The sequence below is a fragment of the Bos indicus x Bos taurus genome, chromosome 9 (assembly GCF_003369695.1).
Source record: "Bos indicus x Bos taurus breed Angus x Brahman F1 hybrid chromosome 9, Bos_hybrid_MaternalHap_v2.0, whole genome shotgun sequence".
Classification (NCBI taxonomy): domain Eukaryota; kingdom Metazoa; phylum Chordata; class Mammalia; order Artiodactyla; family Bovidae; genus Bos; species Bos indicus x Bos taurus.
In genome coordinates, this window is record NC_040084.1 from 83,651,411 (window position 1) to 83,666,321 (window position 14,911).

Here is a 14,911-nt window from a genome sequence, read left to right on the forward strand (position 1 = left end):
AGCAGCAGCAGCAGCAGCAGCATAAGTATGAAGTGAAAGTGTCAGTCACTCAGTTGTGTCTTATTCTTTGTGACCCCATGGACTGTAGCCCGCCAGGATGCTCTGTACATGGAATTGCTCAGGCAAGAATACTGGAGTGGGCAGTCATTCTCTTCTCCAGGGAATCTTCCCTACCCAGGGATTGAACCCTGGTCTCCTGCATTGCAGGCAGATTCTTTACCATGTAAGCCACCAGGGAAGCCCCCTGCATGAGTATAGTACAATTTAGAAAGTCCAAGGAAAGAAAAATGACTGTGGTTCTGGATTCCCAGAGGCCCCATAAGGCCAAGAATTTTCCCAGTTTCCATAAGCCAGAGTAGAGATACCTTGCTGAATACACAGAGATGAGCAGAGAGCCCAACAAGGTCACACTTTATAATAAGGGTAAACTATTCTTAGATTGGGGATTCCCTGGTGGCTCAGACGGTAAAGCGTCTGCCTGCAATGCAGGAGATCCAGGTTCAATCCCTGAGTTGGGAAGACCCCCTGGAGAAGGAAATGACAACCCACTCCAGTACTCTTGCCTAGAAAATTCCATGGATGGAGGAGCCTGGTGGGCTACAATCCATGGGGTCGCAAAGAGCTGGACTCGACTGAGCGACTTCACTCATTTATTCCTAGATTAGAGAATATTGTAGACTTGCCCTAAAAGATGGAAAAACAAGGCTCAAACTGAGCCACAGTAACCAGGCTGCCTGCCAGAACAAAGGCCAATACTTCAAGAAAAAAATCCAGCACTCTATACCTTATGTACAGCATCTGGTTAAAAAACTTTAGACCTGTAACAAAGTGAGAAAATGTAACACATAACCAGAAAGAAAATCAAGTGATAGAAATAGTCCTAGATATTATATTGATGATGGAATTAATAGTCAAATTAAGATGCCTACTATAAATACATACAAAAGGGTTTAAAAGAAAACGTACATATCATGAGATGATATATGGTGATGGATTTTAAAAAATGAAAAACAAAGAGTATTAGAAATGATATTTTAAACAATAGGATTAGCAACATATTAGACATTATGGTAGTAAAGATCAGGGAGCTTACAACATAACAGTATGAAAAAGAGAAATGTACTTTTACTTTTCTGAGAACTATTAATGCATATTAATATATGTATATGTATATAGATATATAATGATAGGATTTAACTGTATAATTCCCTTTATAAAAGAAATGATTATGGAAAAGCCTCCAAATCCAACATGGAGTGAATTGAAATTCACATCTGAACTCTACTGCAATGAGGTATACTTCAATCCATGTATTTGAGGTTCCTCAATGTGTACAATTTTTTTGGAAAGTTAGTCTTCAAAAAAAAAAAAATTACAGTATGAAAGCAAGTCCTCATCTGAAAAAAGAAAGGCTGTCTGGAGAAACTAAATTTAAGGCATATGAAATATCCCTGTGTTATAGGTCATACGGAAAGGGGAAGTCAGCTGCTGCTGGATTTGCACTGCCTGCAAAGAGAATGAGTATGTGCAAGATGAATTCACCTGCAAAGCTTGTGACTTGGGATGGTGGCCCAATGCAGATCTGACAGGTAGGAACTGTCTCACTTGTCAACCTTATCCCGAACATTGGCCTCTGCAATGTGCCTGTTGTGTAAAATGTGAGTGATTAACTCACGTCTTTTTCAATATTTATTTACATTGTTACTGCTCATGTCAAAGGTACACTTAAAGCTCTTAAAAGTTTTCCATCATCCATATTAAAAGTTTATTTAAATATAAATAAAAGTGTATTCAAAGAGTATTCTTGTATACCAGTTGTTCCTGTTTTTCTTTTTATAATTTTTATCTGAAAATAATCAGGGAAGAAACATGTAAAAATATAAAAGAAAATAGTTATTTTAATAGTGTGTTTAGTCATTCAGTCATGACTGACTCTTTGTGACCCCATGGACTGTAGCCCACCAGGCTCCTCTGTCCATGGGATTCTCTAGGCAAGAATACTGGAGTGGGTTGCCATTTCTTCCTCCAGGGGATCTTCCCGACCAGGGATCGAGCCTGAGTCCCCAGCCTCTCTTGCATTAGCAGGCAGATTCTTTACCACTGAGACACCTGGGAAGCCTCTATTTTAATAAATGTTTCCCATGCTCTACTCTCTATCTGGAATTTCTTTCATCTCCTTATCTGCCTGACAAATTTTACAGTAGTTGTAAAGTTTGTTAGACAGACACAGAGATAAAAAAAAAAAAATCCAGATAGAAAGTAGAACATGGGAAACAGGAAAGCATGTAGTACTTTTGGGGAAAACCATGGAACAACTATATGGGGTTGTTTGGTAAATACAAGGGCCTGGTAGAGATATGGTCAGAAATGAGATTGGTTGAGGACACTGGAAGCAAATGGTAAGGAACTTCCTTAAGAACTTATTCTAAATGTTTGGATTTGGGCTTTAAGCATAGGAGAACCACAGAAGCATTTAAAGTGGTGAATAATGTCATGATATTGGTGTCTCAGAGAGATAACCATGATGGCAGTGTGGACAAGGATAGTGAACCTAAACTGAAAACAGAGAGAAGTGAGAAAGCTCCTGTGTTGGTCCAAATGAGGAATTTCAAAGGGTATGAATAGAGCAGCTGCACGGGAGTAGAGAGGAATAAATGAATGCAGGAGATGATTTACTCGTAAAATCAGTGGGATTCCTGTGGATGGATTACCCAAGTTTATAAGCTTCCCAAGAGTAATGTTCAGGTATGTGAGTTTTGTGGCTTACCAGATGGCGCTAGTGGTAAAGAACCTGCCTACCGATGCAGGAGACAGAAGAGACATAGGCTCAATCCCTGGGATGGGAAGATCCCCTGGAGGAAGAAATGGCAACCCACTCCAGTATTCTTGCTTGGAGAATCACACGGACAGAGGAGCCTGGCAGGCTACAGTCCACAGTGTCCCACAGAGTTGAAAATGACTGAAGCGACTTAGCATGTACATATGAGTTTTGATTTCCAAAAACTCTGATATGAGCTTACAGATGACACATGTGTCACAGATGTTGTTCAAAAAATTTAAGAGTGATAGAACCATAGAAACTTTGAGTTCATAGAGACCTTATCATCTGAATAACACAATCCCTCATTTTAGAACATGAAAGCTAAGGCCTGGAGAGGCATACTTGTGTGCCCAGGGTCATAACTAGTTAGAAGCAGGTCCTAGTTCATTGACTGCAGATCCCACGCTTTCCTGGGTGCTGTTGAAAATCATTAGGGTAACATTCACGAGTGCTGTTTACTTTTTCACTTCTTCCCAAATAAGACTCTGAAACTAAAAAATTGTGTGGCTTATTCAGAGGACATCAAAAATGGCTGCCTGAGTAGAAAAAGGTCAATAGTTAAAATTATACTTTTTAAAAGTAAGAGACATGTAAAATGTTAATACGGTTAGAAAATGTGGCAGAACCAACACAAAATTGTAAAGTAATTAGCATCCAATTAAAATAAATTTAAATTAAAAAAAGAAAATAAACTGAATATCAAAGCTTTTAGCAATCACCTGGTACAAAGGCCATTTTAAAATGAAAAGAAATTAGAATGTTTTTGAGGGTACAAACTCTGTCTCACCCATTTTTTAATTCTCTTGCTGAAAGCTGGTTTTCAACTTCAAATATGCCTAAAAATCACCCAGGAATTACTCATCTGCAGAGATCCCCATTCACTAATTCTGAGACGGGACCCATCAGATTCTAGTCCCTGTTCCATCCCTTGGGAAACTGGCTCACAGCCTGGTGCCTTGAACATACATAATTGCTGCCTGATAAATGTTTGTTCTATTGAGAGAATTAGAAAGAAGGAACTCACCCAAGTTCATCTAGGTCAATACAGATGGTTACTAGGAGAAGAATCACCTCGAGAATCTAGGGTTTTTGTCTCTGGGTCTAAAGCCCTTTCTTTCGTTCTGCATTTATCTCATGGTTGCATGCATTGGACTGACTTGAAGAAGCTTTTCCAACCTTGTTCTGGACACAAGCCTCCTCCCCCACAGGTTCACATCTTCAAGAACTGATCTTCTTAGTCAGTGTGTGCTTCCTGTCTTGTTTATCTTGAGAAAGTAGTCTCCTTAGATCACTCTTTTGCTTGAAAACTAGGTTTGACTTCAGAGTCAGTCCTCTCTGCTTTTTGACTGAGACCGCAGCTGGCAAGAAAGAGAATCAAAGACAAAACTAGCCCCTTTCTAAGATTAATCTTAAATGTCAGAAGTCCTGGCTTTGAGGCACAAGTTTTCCTCTTGTCTACATTTTCAGAGCTTCCCAACTTTTCCTACTGTCTCAGCTTCCCTTTAATTGAAGCTTCTCTCATACATGAAAAGAACTTCTATCCAATATTAAAATAGAAAAAAAAACTTTTTAAAGATCTAATATAATAAAGGAACTCAAAGTCATTTGTTTTATCCCCTAGAGATCTTCCATTGTGGATATATTGTCTGTCCACTGCCAAGCGATGACCATCCTAGATTAGCAACAATTTAAAAAAATGCTCCTTAATTATAAATGCAACTTATAATTTTAATGCAAATATCTTTCTAGAGAAGTAAATCTACTATCACCCATCATATATGTAAAAATCACTAACATTCAAAAAAGTTGAGCCAAGCAACAGCCCATTCTGTCTTTATCTGGTAACAGCAGGAAAGTGGCTAAATTTGGATTATATATCCAAATTATGTCACAAGTCTTATGTTTAAGATCTTTCAGAATATGCATCTCTCATCCTCATTTATATTTAGTTTTACTGGCACCTATTGTTTCTGCATCCCTTCCACTCTTTCACGTTAATGGAAAATGAGGTCTAATTTGTCACTTACTGGGTGCCATGTCAGGCTCAGAGCAAGAGTGCAGTTCATGGCAATGTGTTTTTGACTGTTGCCATGATAGCAGTAGTTGTGAAAAGAGAAGACTCACAGGCAGAGAAAAACAAAAATCAGTAAAATACCAAGAGAAGTATATACATTGTCTTTATGTAAGTGTTTTATTTTCATGGGTGGATTTTTTGGACTGAACTTTAGTTAAAATGAGAAAATAGTGCTTTTTACTGAAGGTGAAGTTTATTAAAAATATGCTTAAAATAATTTTATGAGATACTTTGCATATATGCTCCAAAGACTAAAATTAATGAATAAAAGTATGTTAACAAGTGAGTTTTTATTCTCATTAGGATATGTTGCTTTTTGGCTATGAAGAAAAAAAAAAAGTATATTTCTTAGAGAAAGTGTCTTCTGAAGCTGTTAATAAGCTTCTCATGTTTTCTTCCTGGGAAAATGTACATTTTAATTCAGCATATAAATTTCACACTTTACTTCTTATGGTACATAAACAGAGATTTCTTCTGCCATGATATACAATTTGATAATAGTTTAACAATTTATGGACTGATTATAAGAAACCCGATGCTCTATTCCTTGTAAAAAGTCAAATAGTGTAAAATAATTCCTCATAAAGTCAGACTACCCTAAATCTTACAATAAAAATATGAAGTACTGTTATAAAAAATTAACTTTTAACTATTTTTCCGTACTTAACAGTTGCAGCCACCTCTCAGGTTATCTACTTATTTATTTACTTTTGTATTATACACAACCACCTTCTTTGTGCCAGGTATTTTTTTGAGATATTGGGACATATGGGTGAGTAAGACAAGGTTTATATCCTAGAAGACAAACTTCATATAAAACTAGACATGTAAGCAGACAATTATAAGTCCTGGAACAAGACTATGTGCAAAATTTCATATGAGTAGAGAGAAAAAAGCAATCATATTTTCCCTGGCAAGAGAAAGAGGAAGGGATATTTGAGCTTAAAGATTGAATAATAAATAGAATTCCCCTTTTAGGTAATTTGTATTAATGTAATAATATTAGAGAAAGCATTTCAATGAAGCCTTATGCAATTGTGAAGCAGTATTGTGAATGTTATTAAATGTCCCAGCACACTTTAGGTGAAATAACTGTGGCCTATCTTTGTTTCTTGTTTCATATTAATTGGAAAGAATTCAGATATTAAATTTTAACCTCCTCTAATGCATTTGGATGTTATAAGTGAGCCAATATTTAGTTCGAAAATTAGAAGTTAACCCTTGTCCTCAGATTACAGTTATTACCACTTCTCTTGGATTTTGCTCAGTAACTTGTAGTCTGCTGGAAGGAAACTGACTTGTCTGGGGTAACTCCGACCATGAACACTGCCAGGTCCTTAAGTTCTCAGTGTTTAATTATAGTATGCACAGCTCACTGTTAAAGTCTTCTCCTTGTGGGTGTCAGGTAGGCTCAGGGCACTCACTCTAAACCACTGATTGAATTTAACCACCACCCCTTCTAGTCTTGGAATTACTAAACAATGGAGGTTGGGAAACCCTTCTCTTTAAAAAAAAACAGGATAAAGAAAGTACATTACATCACATGACGTATATGGACAATGCATATTTTGTCTAATTCCCACAAAGTATCGAAGCTAGCCCTTCTCAAATTTAGGATGTCTTAAAAAATAGAAAAAAAAAAAGAAAGGAAAGGAAAGAAGAAAAAACAACTTTTAAGAAGCTTATACAAAATGTAACTTGTCAATCCCAATCCCTATGTGATACTGTTTGGGTGGTCCTGTATTGGCATTGAAAATCTTGCTTTTCACATAGGAAAAAAGAATCTAGGATCTTTAAAAGGGATAAAGCAATCTTAATCATGCTGAGCACCTAAGAATTGATGCTTTTGAACTGTAGTGTTGGAGAAGACTCTTGAGAGTCCCTTGGACTGCAAGGAGATCCAACCAGTCCACCCTAAAGGAGATCAGTTCTGGGTGTTCATTGGAAGGACTAATGTTGAAGCTGAAACTCCAATACTTTGGCCACCTGATGCAAAGAGCTGACTCATTTGAAAAGACCCTGGTGCTGGGAAAGATTGAGGGCAGGAGGAGAAAGGGACGACAGAGGATGAGAAAGTTGGATAGCATCACCAACTCAACGGACATGGGTTTGGGTGGACTCCAGGAGTTGGTGATGGACAGGGAGGTCTGGCGTGCTGTGGTTCATGGGGTCGTAAAGAGTCAGACACGACTGAGTGACTAAACTGAACTGACTGAATGGTGCGGTAGGTATACTGCTTTGGGGTATTATGACAAACTGCTACTGTTGCAACACAAGAATACTTAGACTTCTACCAGAAGGATGGTTTTCTTCATTTGTGTATAGTACACTGGGTAAGGTTGGCTTAACTTACTGCTAGACTTGGAAGACTGATTACCTATGGAGATGGCTGAGTGTCAGTCTTTAGTTTCTGGTTACATTAATGTGTATGTGTTAGTTTCTCAGTTGTATCCAACTCTTTGCAACCCCATGGACTGTAGCTTGCCAGGCTTCTCTGTTCATGGAATTCTCCAGGCAAGAATACTGGAGTGGGTTGCCATCTCCTTCTCCAGGCCAGTGGAGTTTTAAACTTTAAACTGGTTACATTAAAGGGGCTAGGATTTATGATATGCGGTTTAAAGTTTGAAACTCCACTAGCGACAACCAAAGTTACTTCATTTACTGATGCATATTTTATTGGACAGGTCGACTTGGCTGTACAACTTGAGGGCTATGAAAGAGCTATGAGTTTCTATTTTGTGCTGTCTCAAAATCAGTGTTCATTGTGCAGATTTTGGTAGCTCAATCCACTGATAAATCATGCCCTTGTTGAAATGAGCCCATCTTAAATTTGAGAAGTACTAGTTTTGATATCTTGAGAGAATTACACAAAATAGCCATCACGTCCACATATGTGAGGTAATGTACTTATTTGCCCTGTTTTGAGGTTTAAGGAGGAGAGTTACCCAACCTCCAGGGGTACCTGGATACCTCAGTCCCTGGCTGCTAACCTGCACTGTCCTTTTCTCACCGTACTTTTCCTTTTGCCTTTGAAGACATTACATGAGCATGTTCTGTGAGTCTTCTGAATCTTTCCAAGTATTTGAACTTGTGAAATATTTACATATGCAAAGATTATCCTAATACTGTAGTTAACAATAGTACTTGGATTATTGAGTTAGAGTATGATCGTCTCTAATAAAACCTAGATTTAGACAAGTACTTATTACCAGTAAGGAGAACATTAAGGACAAAAATTGTATAGATTTTAATCAGTCAAGAAGAAAAGTATGAATAAGCAAGAGAAAAAAAGAGTATGCTACATGTAGGAATATGAAGATAATCCTGCACAGAAGACCCTGTGTAATGATCATGTTGCTTCAAAGTTGTTACATTAGCTCATTAGCTTCCATGAGCCTTTGGCTTCTGGAGGTGCTCTGAAAATCCTCAGGTTAAAATCACTTAAGAATGCAACTTCCAGCAGTATTAGGGTTCCCTTTTATTTGTCCAAAAGTTTGAGAATGAGGACAGTTTCATATAACTTAAATTCATGAATAAGTGTTCCAATGAAACATTTTCATATCCCTAGATTGGTAAATTGGAACATGCTTGCTAAGACTACAAGTCTGATCATATTTTAGTCATTATAAGTGTTGTGGTTTGTCAACATGGGAATGCTTCAGAAAATATTCACACTGTTTAAACGAATACATATTTATAAACCACAGAAGAAGATAACTGCAGGCAATGCATTTGGAGTTACTCACAGGATTCTTTTACAATTGTGTCAGTCAGTGTCCCCACCTTTACAGTTTTCCCAGATTAATTTAATTACAAATGAAGCATGAACTGGCTGCATCTGCTATCCTGGAAGTGTTTTCCCATTAGTGTTTAATTTTGTGGCCAATTTGTTTCTACTGAAATGAATTCTTTAATTTTTTTTTCCATCAGAATTTTATCTAGTGTCTATTGGATACTTCATGTGGTGCTGCCAGACAGCCATTCTGGCTTTGCCAGATAATATCGTTATAGATCTGGCATTTCTTTTGAGAATTTCTTTGCTGGCTAGATTTTGTGTTCCTATAACTGAATTCCTGAACTTCTCTAGTACACAAAATATCCATCCTGTCCACATGTGTGAGGTAATGCACTTGTTTGTCCTGTTTTGTTGTCATTAATATACTATTCATTATTGCTTTATATGAGACTTGTGTAAGGACTCTTAGAATAGTCTGTATAGTATAATCATCTCTAAAATATTTATATTATATTTTACAGTACTAGTATTAGCCTTTAGAGTACCTTTTTTAATGCTACAGGTCTGAACTTCTATGGCAGCAATTATTTTATATAACATCAACACATCAAGATATTATTATTTATTCAAAAAAAACTGAAAACTTTTGAAAATGTGTTTTTATATTATTTAAAGACTTTTTAAAACGTGTCTTTATAGTATTAAATAAATGGATTATTCTGAAATCACACCAGTTATTAGCTTAATATATGCCTCTTTTCTTTTAAAATTTGATAGGATACAGAGAAGCCAAAATTCAATTATTAAAAATATTTATCTTGTGGAAGAGTATTTCATTTTATAATACTGGCTGGACTACTTATGTATTAAACTTAGTGGTTTTCTTTTTAGTTTTAGACTTATGGTGAAACAATGTTAATATTTAGTACTGGGTATTCAAAATTCTATTCGACAAGGACACTCCTTGAATAACATAAACACAATCTTGAGATTCTCCTCCTTTGGTTATAGAGCTTAATTATGCTCACTTATTACATCAGTGAATAGTAATATGGGAAGAATTAGCAACAGTTCATAACTAGCTAATTAGCAGAAACTGTTGGACAATTTCAGTTAATAATAGGGATTTATTACACATGGTACAAGGACTTAAAGACCTTGTACAAAACCTAAGATATTTTGACTAACTTAGTTTATGCCTGAAACTATCCTTAGGCAAAGAGACTAACCATTGGCTATGAAATTAAGAGGTTGGCTTTAAAAGGTAAATTCATGATCTATTGCTGGGTAACAAATTCAGTTCAGTTCAGTTCAGTTCAGTTCAGTTGCTCAGTCATGTCTGACTCTTTGCGACCCCATGAATCACAGCACGCCAGGCCTCCCTGTCCATCACCAATTCCCTGAGTTCACCCTAACTCATGTGCATCAAGTCAATGATGCGATCCAGCCATCTCATCCTCTGTCATCCCCTTCTCCTCCTGCCCCCAATCCCTCCCAGCATCAGGGTCTTTTCCAATGAAATTACCTCCAAACTTAGTAGCTTACAATGATCAGTTCAGTTCAGTTCAGTCGCTCAGTCATGTCTGACTCTTTGCGACCCCATGAATCGCAGCACGCCAGGCCTCCCTGTCCATCACCAACTCCCAGCATTCACTCAGACTCACGTCCATCGAGTCAGTGATGCCATCCAGCCATCTCATCCTCTGTCGTCCCCTTCTCCTCCTGCCCCAATTCCTCCCAGCGTCAGAGTCTTTTCCAATGAGTCAACTCTTCGCATGAGGTGGCCAAAGTACTGGCATTTCAGCTTTAGCATCATTCCTTCCAATGAACACCCAGGGCTGACCTCCTTCAGAATGGACTGGTTGGATCTCCTTGCAGTCCAAGGGACTCTCAAGAGTCTTCTCCAACACCACAGTTCAAAAGCATCAATTCTTCAGCGCTCAGCCTTCTTCACAGTCCAACTCTCACAGCCATACATGACCACAGGAAAAACCATAGCCTTGACTGCTGAATCTTTGTTGGCAAAGTAATGTCTCTGCTTTTGAATATGCTATCTGGGTTGGACATAACTTTCCTTCCAAGGAGTAAGCGTCTTTTAATTTCATGGCTTACAATGATACCCATTTATTATCTCTCAGTTTCTGTGGGTCAGAAATATGGGCAAAGTTTAGCTGAGTTCTCTGCTTCATCTCTCATAAATCTAAAAACCGAAGTATCAGCTATGGATGGGGTCTAGTCTGGAGGCTTGATTGTGGAAGGGTGCACTTCCAAATTCCCTTAAGCTAGTTATTGGCAGAATACAATCATCAAAGACTTGAATTTAGGGCTTCAGTTTTGTTTGTTTGTTTTGCCAGGGATTGGGGATGAGGACTGCTCTCAGTTCCTTGCCATGTGGACATTAGCAAAATAGGAGTTGTTTCATCAGAGCCAGCAGGAGAGTCTGCTACAAGATGAAGATTGTTATCTTATATAGCTTAATCATGGGAGAGATATCCTATCAACTTTGCTATATTCTATGGAAGAGAAGCAAGTCATAGGCCTAGTTCACACTCAAGGAGAGGGCATTATACATAGACATGAATCCCAGGATGCAGGGATCAATCTGAATCATCTTAGAAGCTACCTACCACAATGAACAATAATTATTTGATATTGCCATACTGTTAATTTCATTTACTCAGTGGCTCAGAAGGTAAAGAATCTGCCTGCAGTGTAGGAAGTCTGGGTTTGATCCCTGGGTTGGGACGAACCCTTGGAGAAGGGAATGGCAACCCACTCTAGTATTCTTGCCTGGAGAATTCCGTAGACAGAGGAGCCTGGTTGTTACAGTCCATAGGGTCTGCAAGGAGTCAGACTTGACTGAGAGACTAACATTTCACTTTTTAACTTTCACTTTTCTTTCTTTCATACTGTTAATACATCTAGATCATGGTGTAGCATTTTCATATTTATAGAAAAATTAAAGATTTGTGGTGATCTAGCTACCTATGATAATCTGCATGCTTATGTGCTCTGTTTCAATTCATCTTCCTATTTTTGTGGAGTATTTTCTCCATAGGAATTCTAGGACACAAGGCATTACTTGGATAATGTATTTAATTATACATAGTACAGGTATTTGTTCAAGCTGATTTTAGGAAAGGCAGAGGAACCAGAGATCAAATTGCCAACATCTGCTGGATCATGGAAAAAGCAAGAGAGTTCCAGAAAACCATCTATTTCTGCTTTATTGACTATGCCAAAGCCTTTGACTGTGTGGATCACAATAAACTGTGGAAAATTCTGAAAGAGATGGGAATACCAGACCACCTAACCTTCCTCTTGAGAAACCTATATACAGGTCAGGAAGCAATAGTTAGAACTAGACATGGAACAACAGACTGGTCCCAAAAAGGAAAAGGAGTACATCAAGGCTGTATATTGTCACCCTGCTTATTTGACTTATATGCAGAGTACATCATGAGAAATGCTGGGCTGGAAGAAGCACAAGCTAGAATCAAGATTTCTGGGAGAAATATCAATAACCTCAGATATGCAGATGACACCACCCTTATGGCAGAAAGTGAAGAGGAACTCAAAAGCCTCTTGAGTGAAAGGGAAAAGGAGAGTGAAAGGGAAAGAGGAGAGTGAAAAAGTTGGCTTAAAGCTCAACATTTAGAAACCAAAGATCATGGCATCTGGTCCCATCACTTCATGGGAAATAGATGGGGAAACAGTGTCAGACTTGATTTTTTGGGGCTCCAAAATCACTGCACATGGTGATTGCAGCCATAAAATGAAAAGATGTTTACTCCTTGGAAGGAAAGTTATGACCAACCTAAATGGCATATTAAAAAGCAGAGATATTACTTTGCCAACCAAGGTCCATCTAGTCAAGGCTATGGTTTTTCCAGTGGTCATGTATGGATGTGAGAGTTGGACTGTGAAGAAAGCTGAGTGCTGAAGAATTGATGGTTTTGAACTGTGGTATTAGAGAAGACTCTTGCAAGTCCCCTGGACTGTTAGGAAATCCAACCAGTCCATCCTAAAGGAGACCAGTGGTGGGTGTTCATTCGAAGGACTGATACTGAGGCTGAAACTCCAATACTTTGGCCACCTCATGTGAAGATTTGACTCATTGGAAAAGACCCTGACGCTGGGCGGGATTGGGGGCAGGAGGAGAAGAAGATAGCAGAGGATGAGATGGCTAGATGGCATCACCAACTCAATGCACATGAGTTTGGGTGAACTCAGGGAGTTGGTGATGGACAGGGAGGCCTGGCGTGCTGTGATTCATGGGGTCATAAAGAGTCGGACACGACTGAGCAACTGAACTGAATTGAACAGGTATTTTCATGATTAAGTCAACTATAACTTGACCATGTGCTACAACTGTAGCACATCTTGTCTGACAGTAAACCCTACATGTTAGAATTGTGGGTTTTTGTGTCACCAAGAATAATGTATTCTTATGATAATAGTCTTAAAGTCCCAGTTATATGTTGGTGCATAATATTTTCACTATTTTATTAAACCAAGGTATTTTATGTTCTATTAATAGTGAAATTATTGGTAGACATTAAAGGCATCTATATCAATAACAAAGAAATATTATTTCCTCTGCGAGTTCAGAGGACACACAGGGACTTCGTGGGCGCCAGTGTCTTTTCCAGAGTTAAGTCACTGGACAGATTTTAGGCAGTTGTCCTGAGCTTTACTAATATGAGGTGATGATTCTTTTTTTTTTTAATTGGAGGTTAATTGCTTTACAATGTTGTGTTGGTTTCTTCATCATCCGTATGTATACATGTGTCTTCTCCCTCTGGAGCCTCCCTCCCACCCCTCCAGATATCACAGAGCACTGGGCTGGGCTCCCTTTGTTATATAAGCAGCTTCCCACTAACTATCTGTTTTACACGTGGTAATGTATATGTTTCAGTGCCACTCCCTCAATTCGTCCCCTCCGCTCCTTCCCCTGCTGTGTCCACAAATCTGTTCTCTATGTCTGCATCTCTATTTCTGCCCTGCAAATATGTTCATCAGCACCATTTTTCTAGACTCCCTATATATATACATCGTTGTTGTTTAGTCACTAAGTCATGTCTAACTTTTTTGAGACCCCATGGCTTGTAGCCCACAAGACTCCTCTGTCTATGGAATTTCCCAGAGAAGAATACTGAAGTGGGTTGGCATTGCCCTCTCCAGAAAATCTTCTCTACCCAGGGACTGAACCCAGGTCTCCTGCTTGGCAAGTAGATTCTTTACCACTGAGCCACCAGGGAAGCATATATATGCATTAATATATGATATTTGTTTTTCTCTTTTTGACTTACTTCACTCTGTATAACAGGCTGTAGGTTGGGGTGATGATTTTTTAAATGACACCTTTATTTGTGATATCTGTGTGCTTTTTTATCTGCATGCTACATGCTAAGTCACTTCAGTCATGCCCGATTCTTTGCAACCCTATGGACAGTAGCTTGCCAGGCTCTCTGTTCATGGTATTCTGCAGGCAAAAATACTGGAGTGGGTTGCCACGCCTTCCTCCAGGGGATCTTCCCAACCCAGGGATCGAACTCACATCTCTTACATCTCCTGCACTGGCAAGCCAGTTCTTTATGACTAGTGCCACCTGGGAAGCCCTTTTCTTATCTATAGCTTCCCAAATCACAGAGAATAGAGGCCCTTTTAATTGTTTTAACTAAGGATCCATTATTATATTGATTTCTAGCTTATTTACTTTTAAAGTCTATCTGAAAATGTCTGGTCAAATATTAGATATTGTGTAACTTGGTAATTTTTAATTTTAACATTTCATTTTATGTTTGATTCTCCTAATTCAGATCTGAGCCCATTTGCACAGAGGATATAGTCCTTGTTACATCAGTTTTGAATCTATCCCATAATTGTTTGAGGGTTTCCTAAAATCTATCTTTCATCTTTGTTTTGAATCTTTTAGTGAAAGAAAAACTTCTGAAATTTTCTTATGTAATATATTTTCTATTTAAAAATTTTACACCACTGAGTTATTTAAATCTTCCCTTTTCTAATCCACTCCTTTAAAAATATTTTGCCACATAAGGCTAACAATTAATTGAGTTAATTGGTACATATCTGCAATTCAGGACAATAAGTGTCTAATAAAAATTCTGAATTCTGCCCAAAATATTTTGCTTGTACCCCTGAAGTTTAGGAAAATCATTAATTATATCTCTCAATTTGGCTCTAGACCAGGGTTTTCATTCGACTTCAGTGGATCTGACTTATGTTCTAAAAACTTTAAATGCAGTATTCTTTGCTA

General features: G+C 38.1%; 1 protein-coding gene across 3 annotated transcripts in view; it reads left to right on the plus strand.

Annotated features, from left to right (window-relative positions):
- The window catches only part of GRM1 (glutamate metabotropic receptor 1), a 417,414-nt gene that overhangs the window by 364,638 nt on the left and 37,865 nt on the right, over positions 1-14,911 (plus strand). For all 3 annotated transcript variants that reach the window (XM_027551773.1, XM_027551775.1, XM_027551774.1), the window contains exon 7: positions 1,463-1,589. In XM_027551773.1, the coding sequence (XP_027407574.1) occupies positions 1,463-1,589 (127 nt within the window). The remainder of the gene's footprint in view (positions 1-1,462; positions 1,590-14,911) is intronic.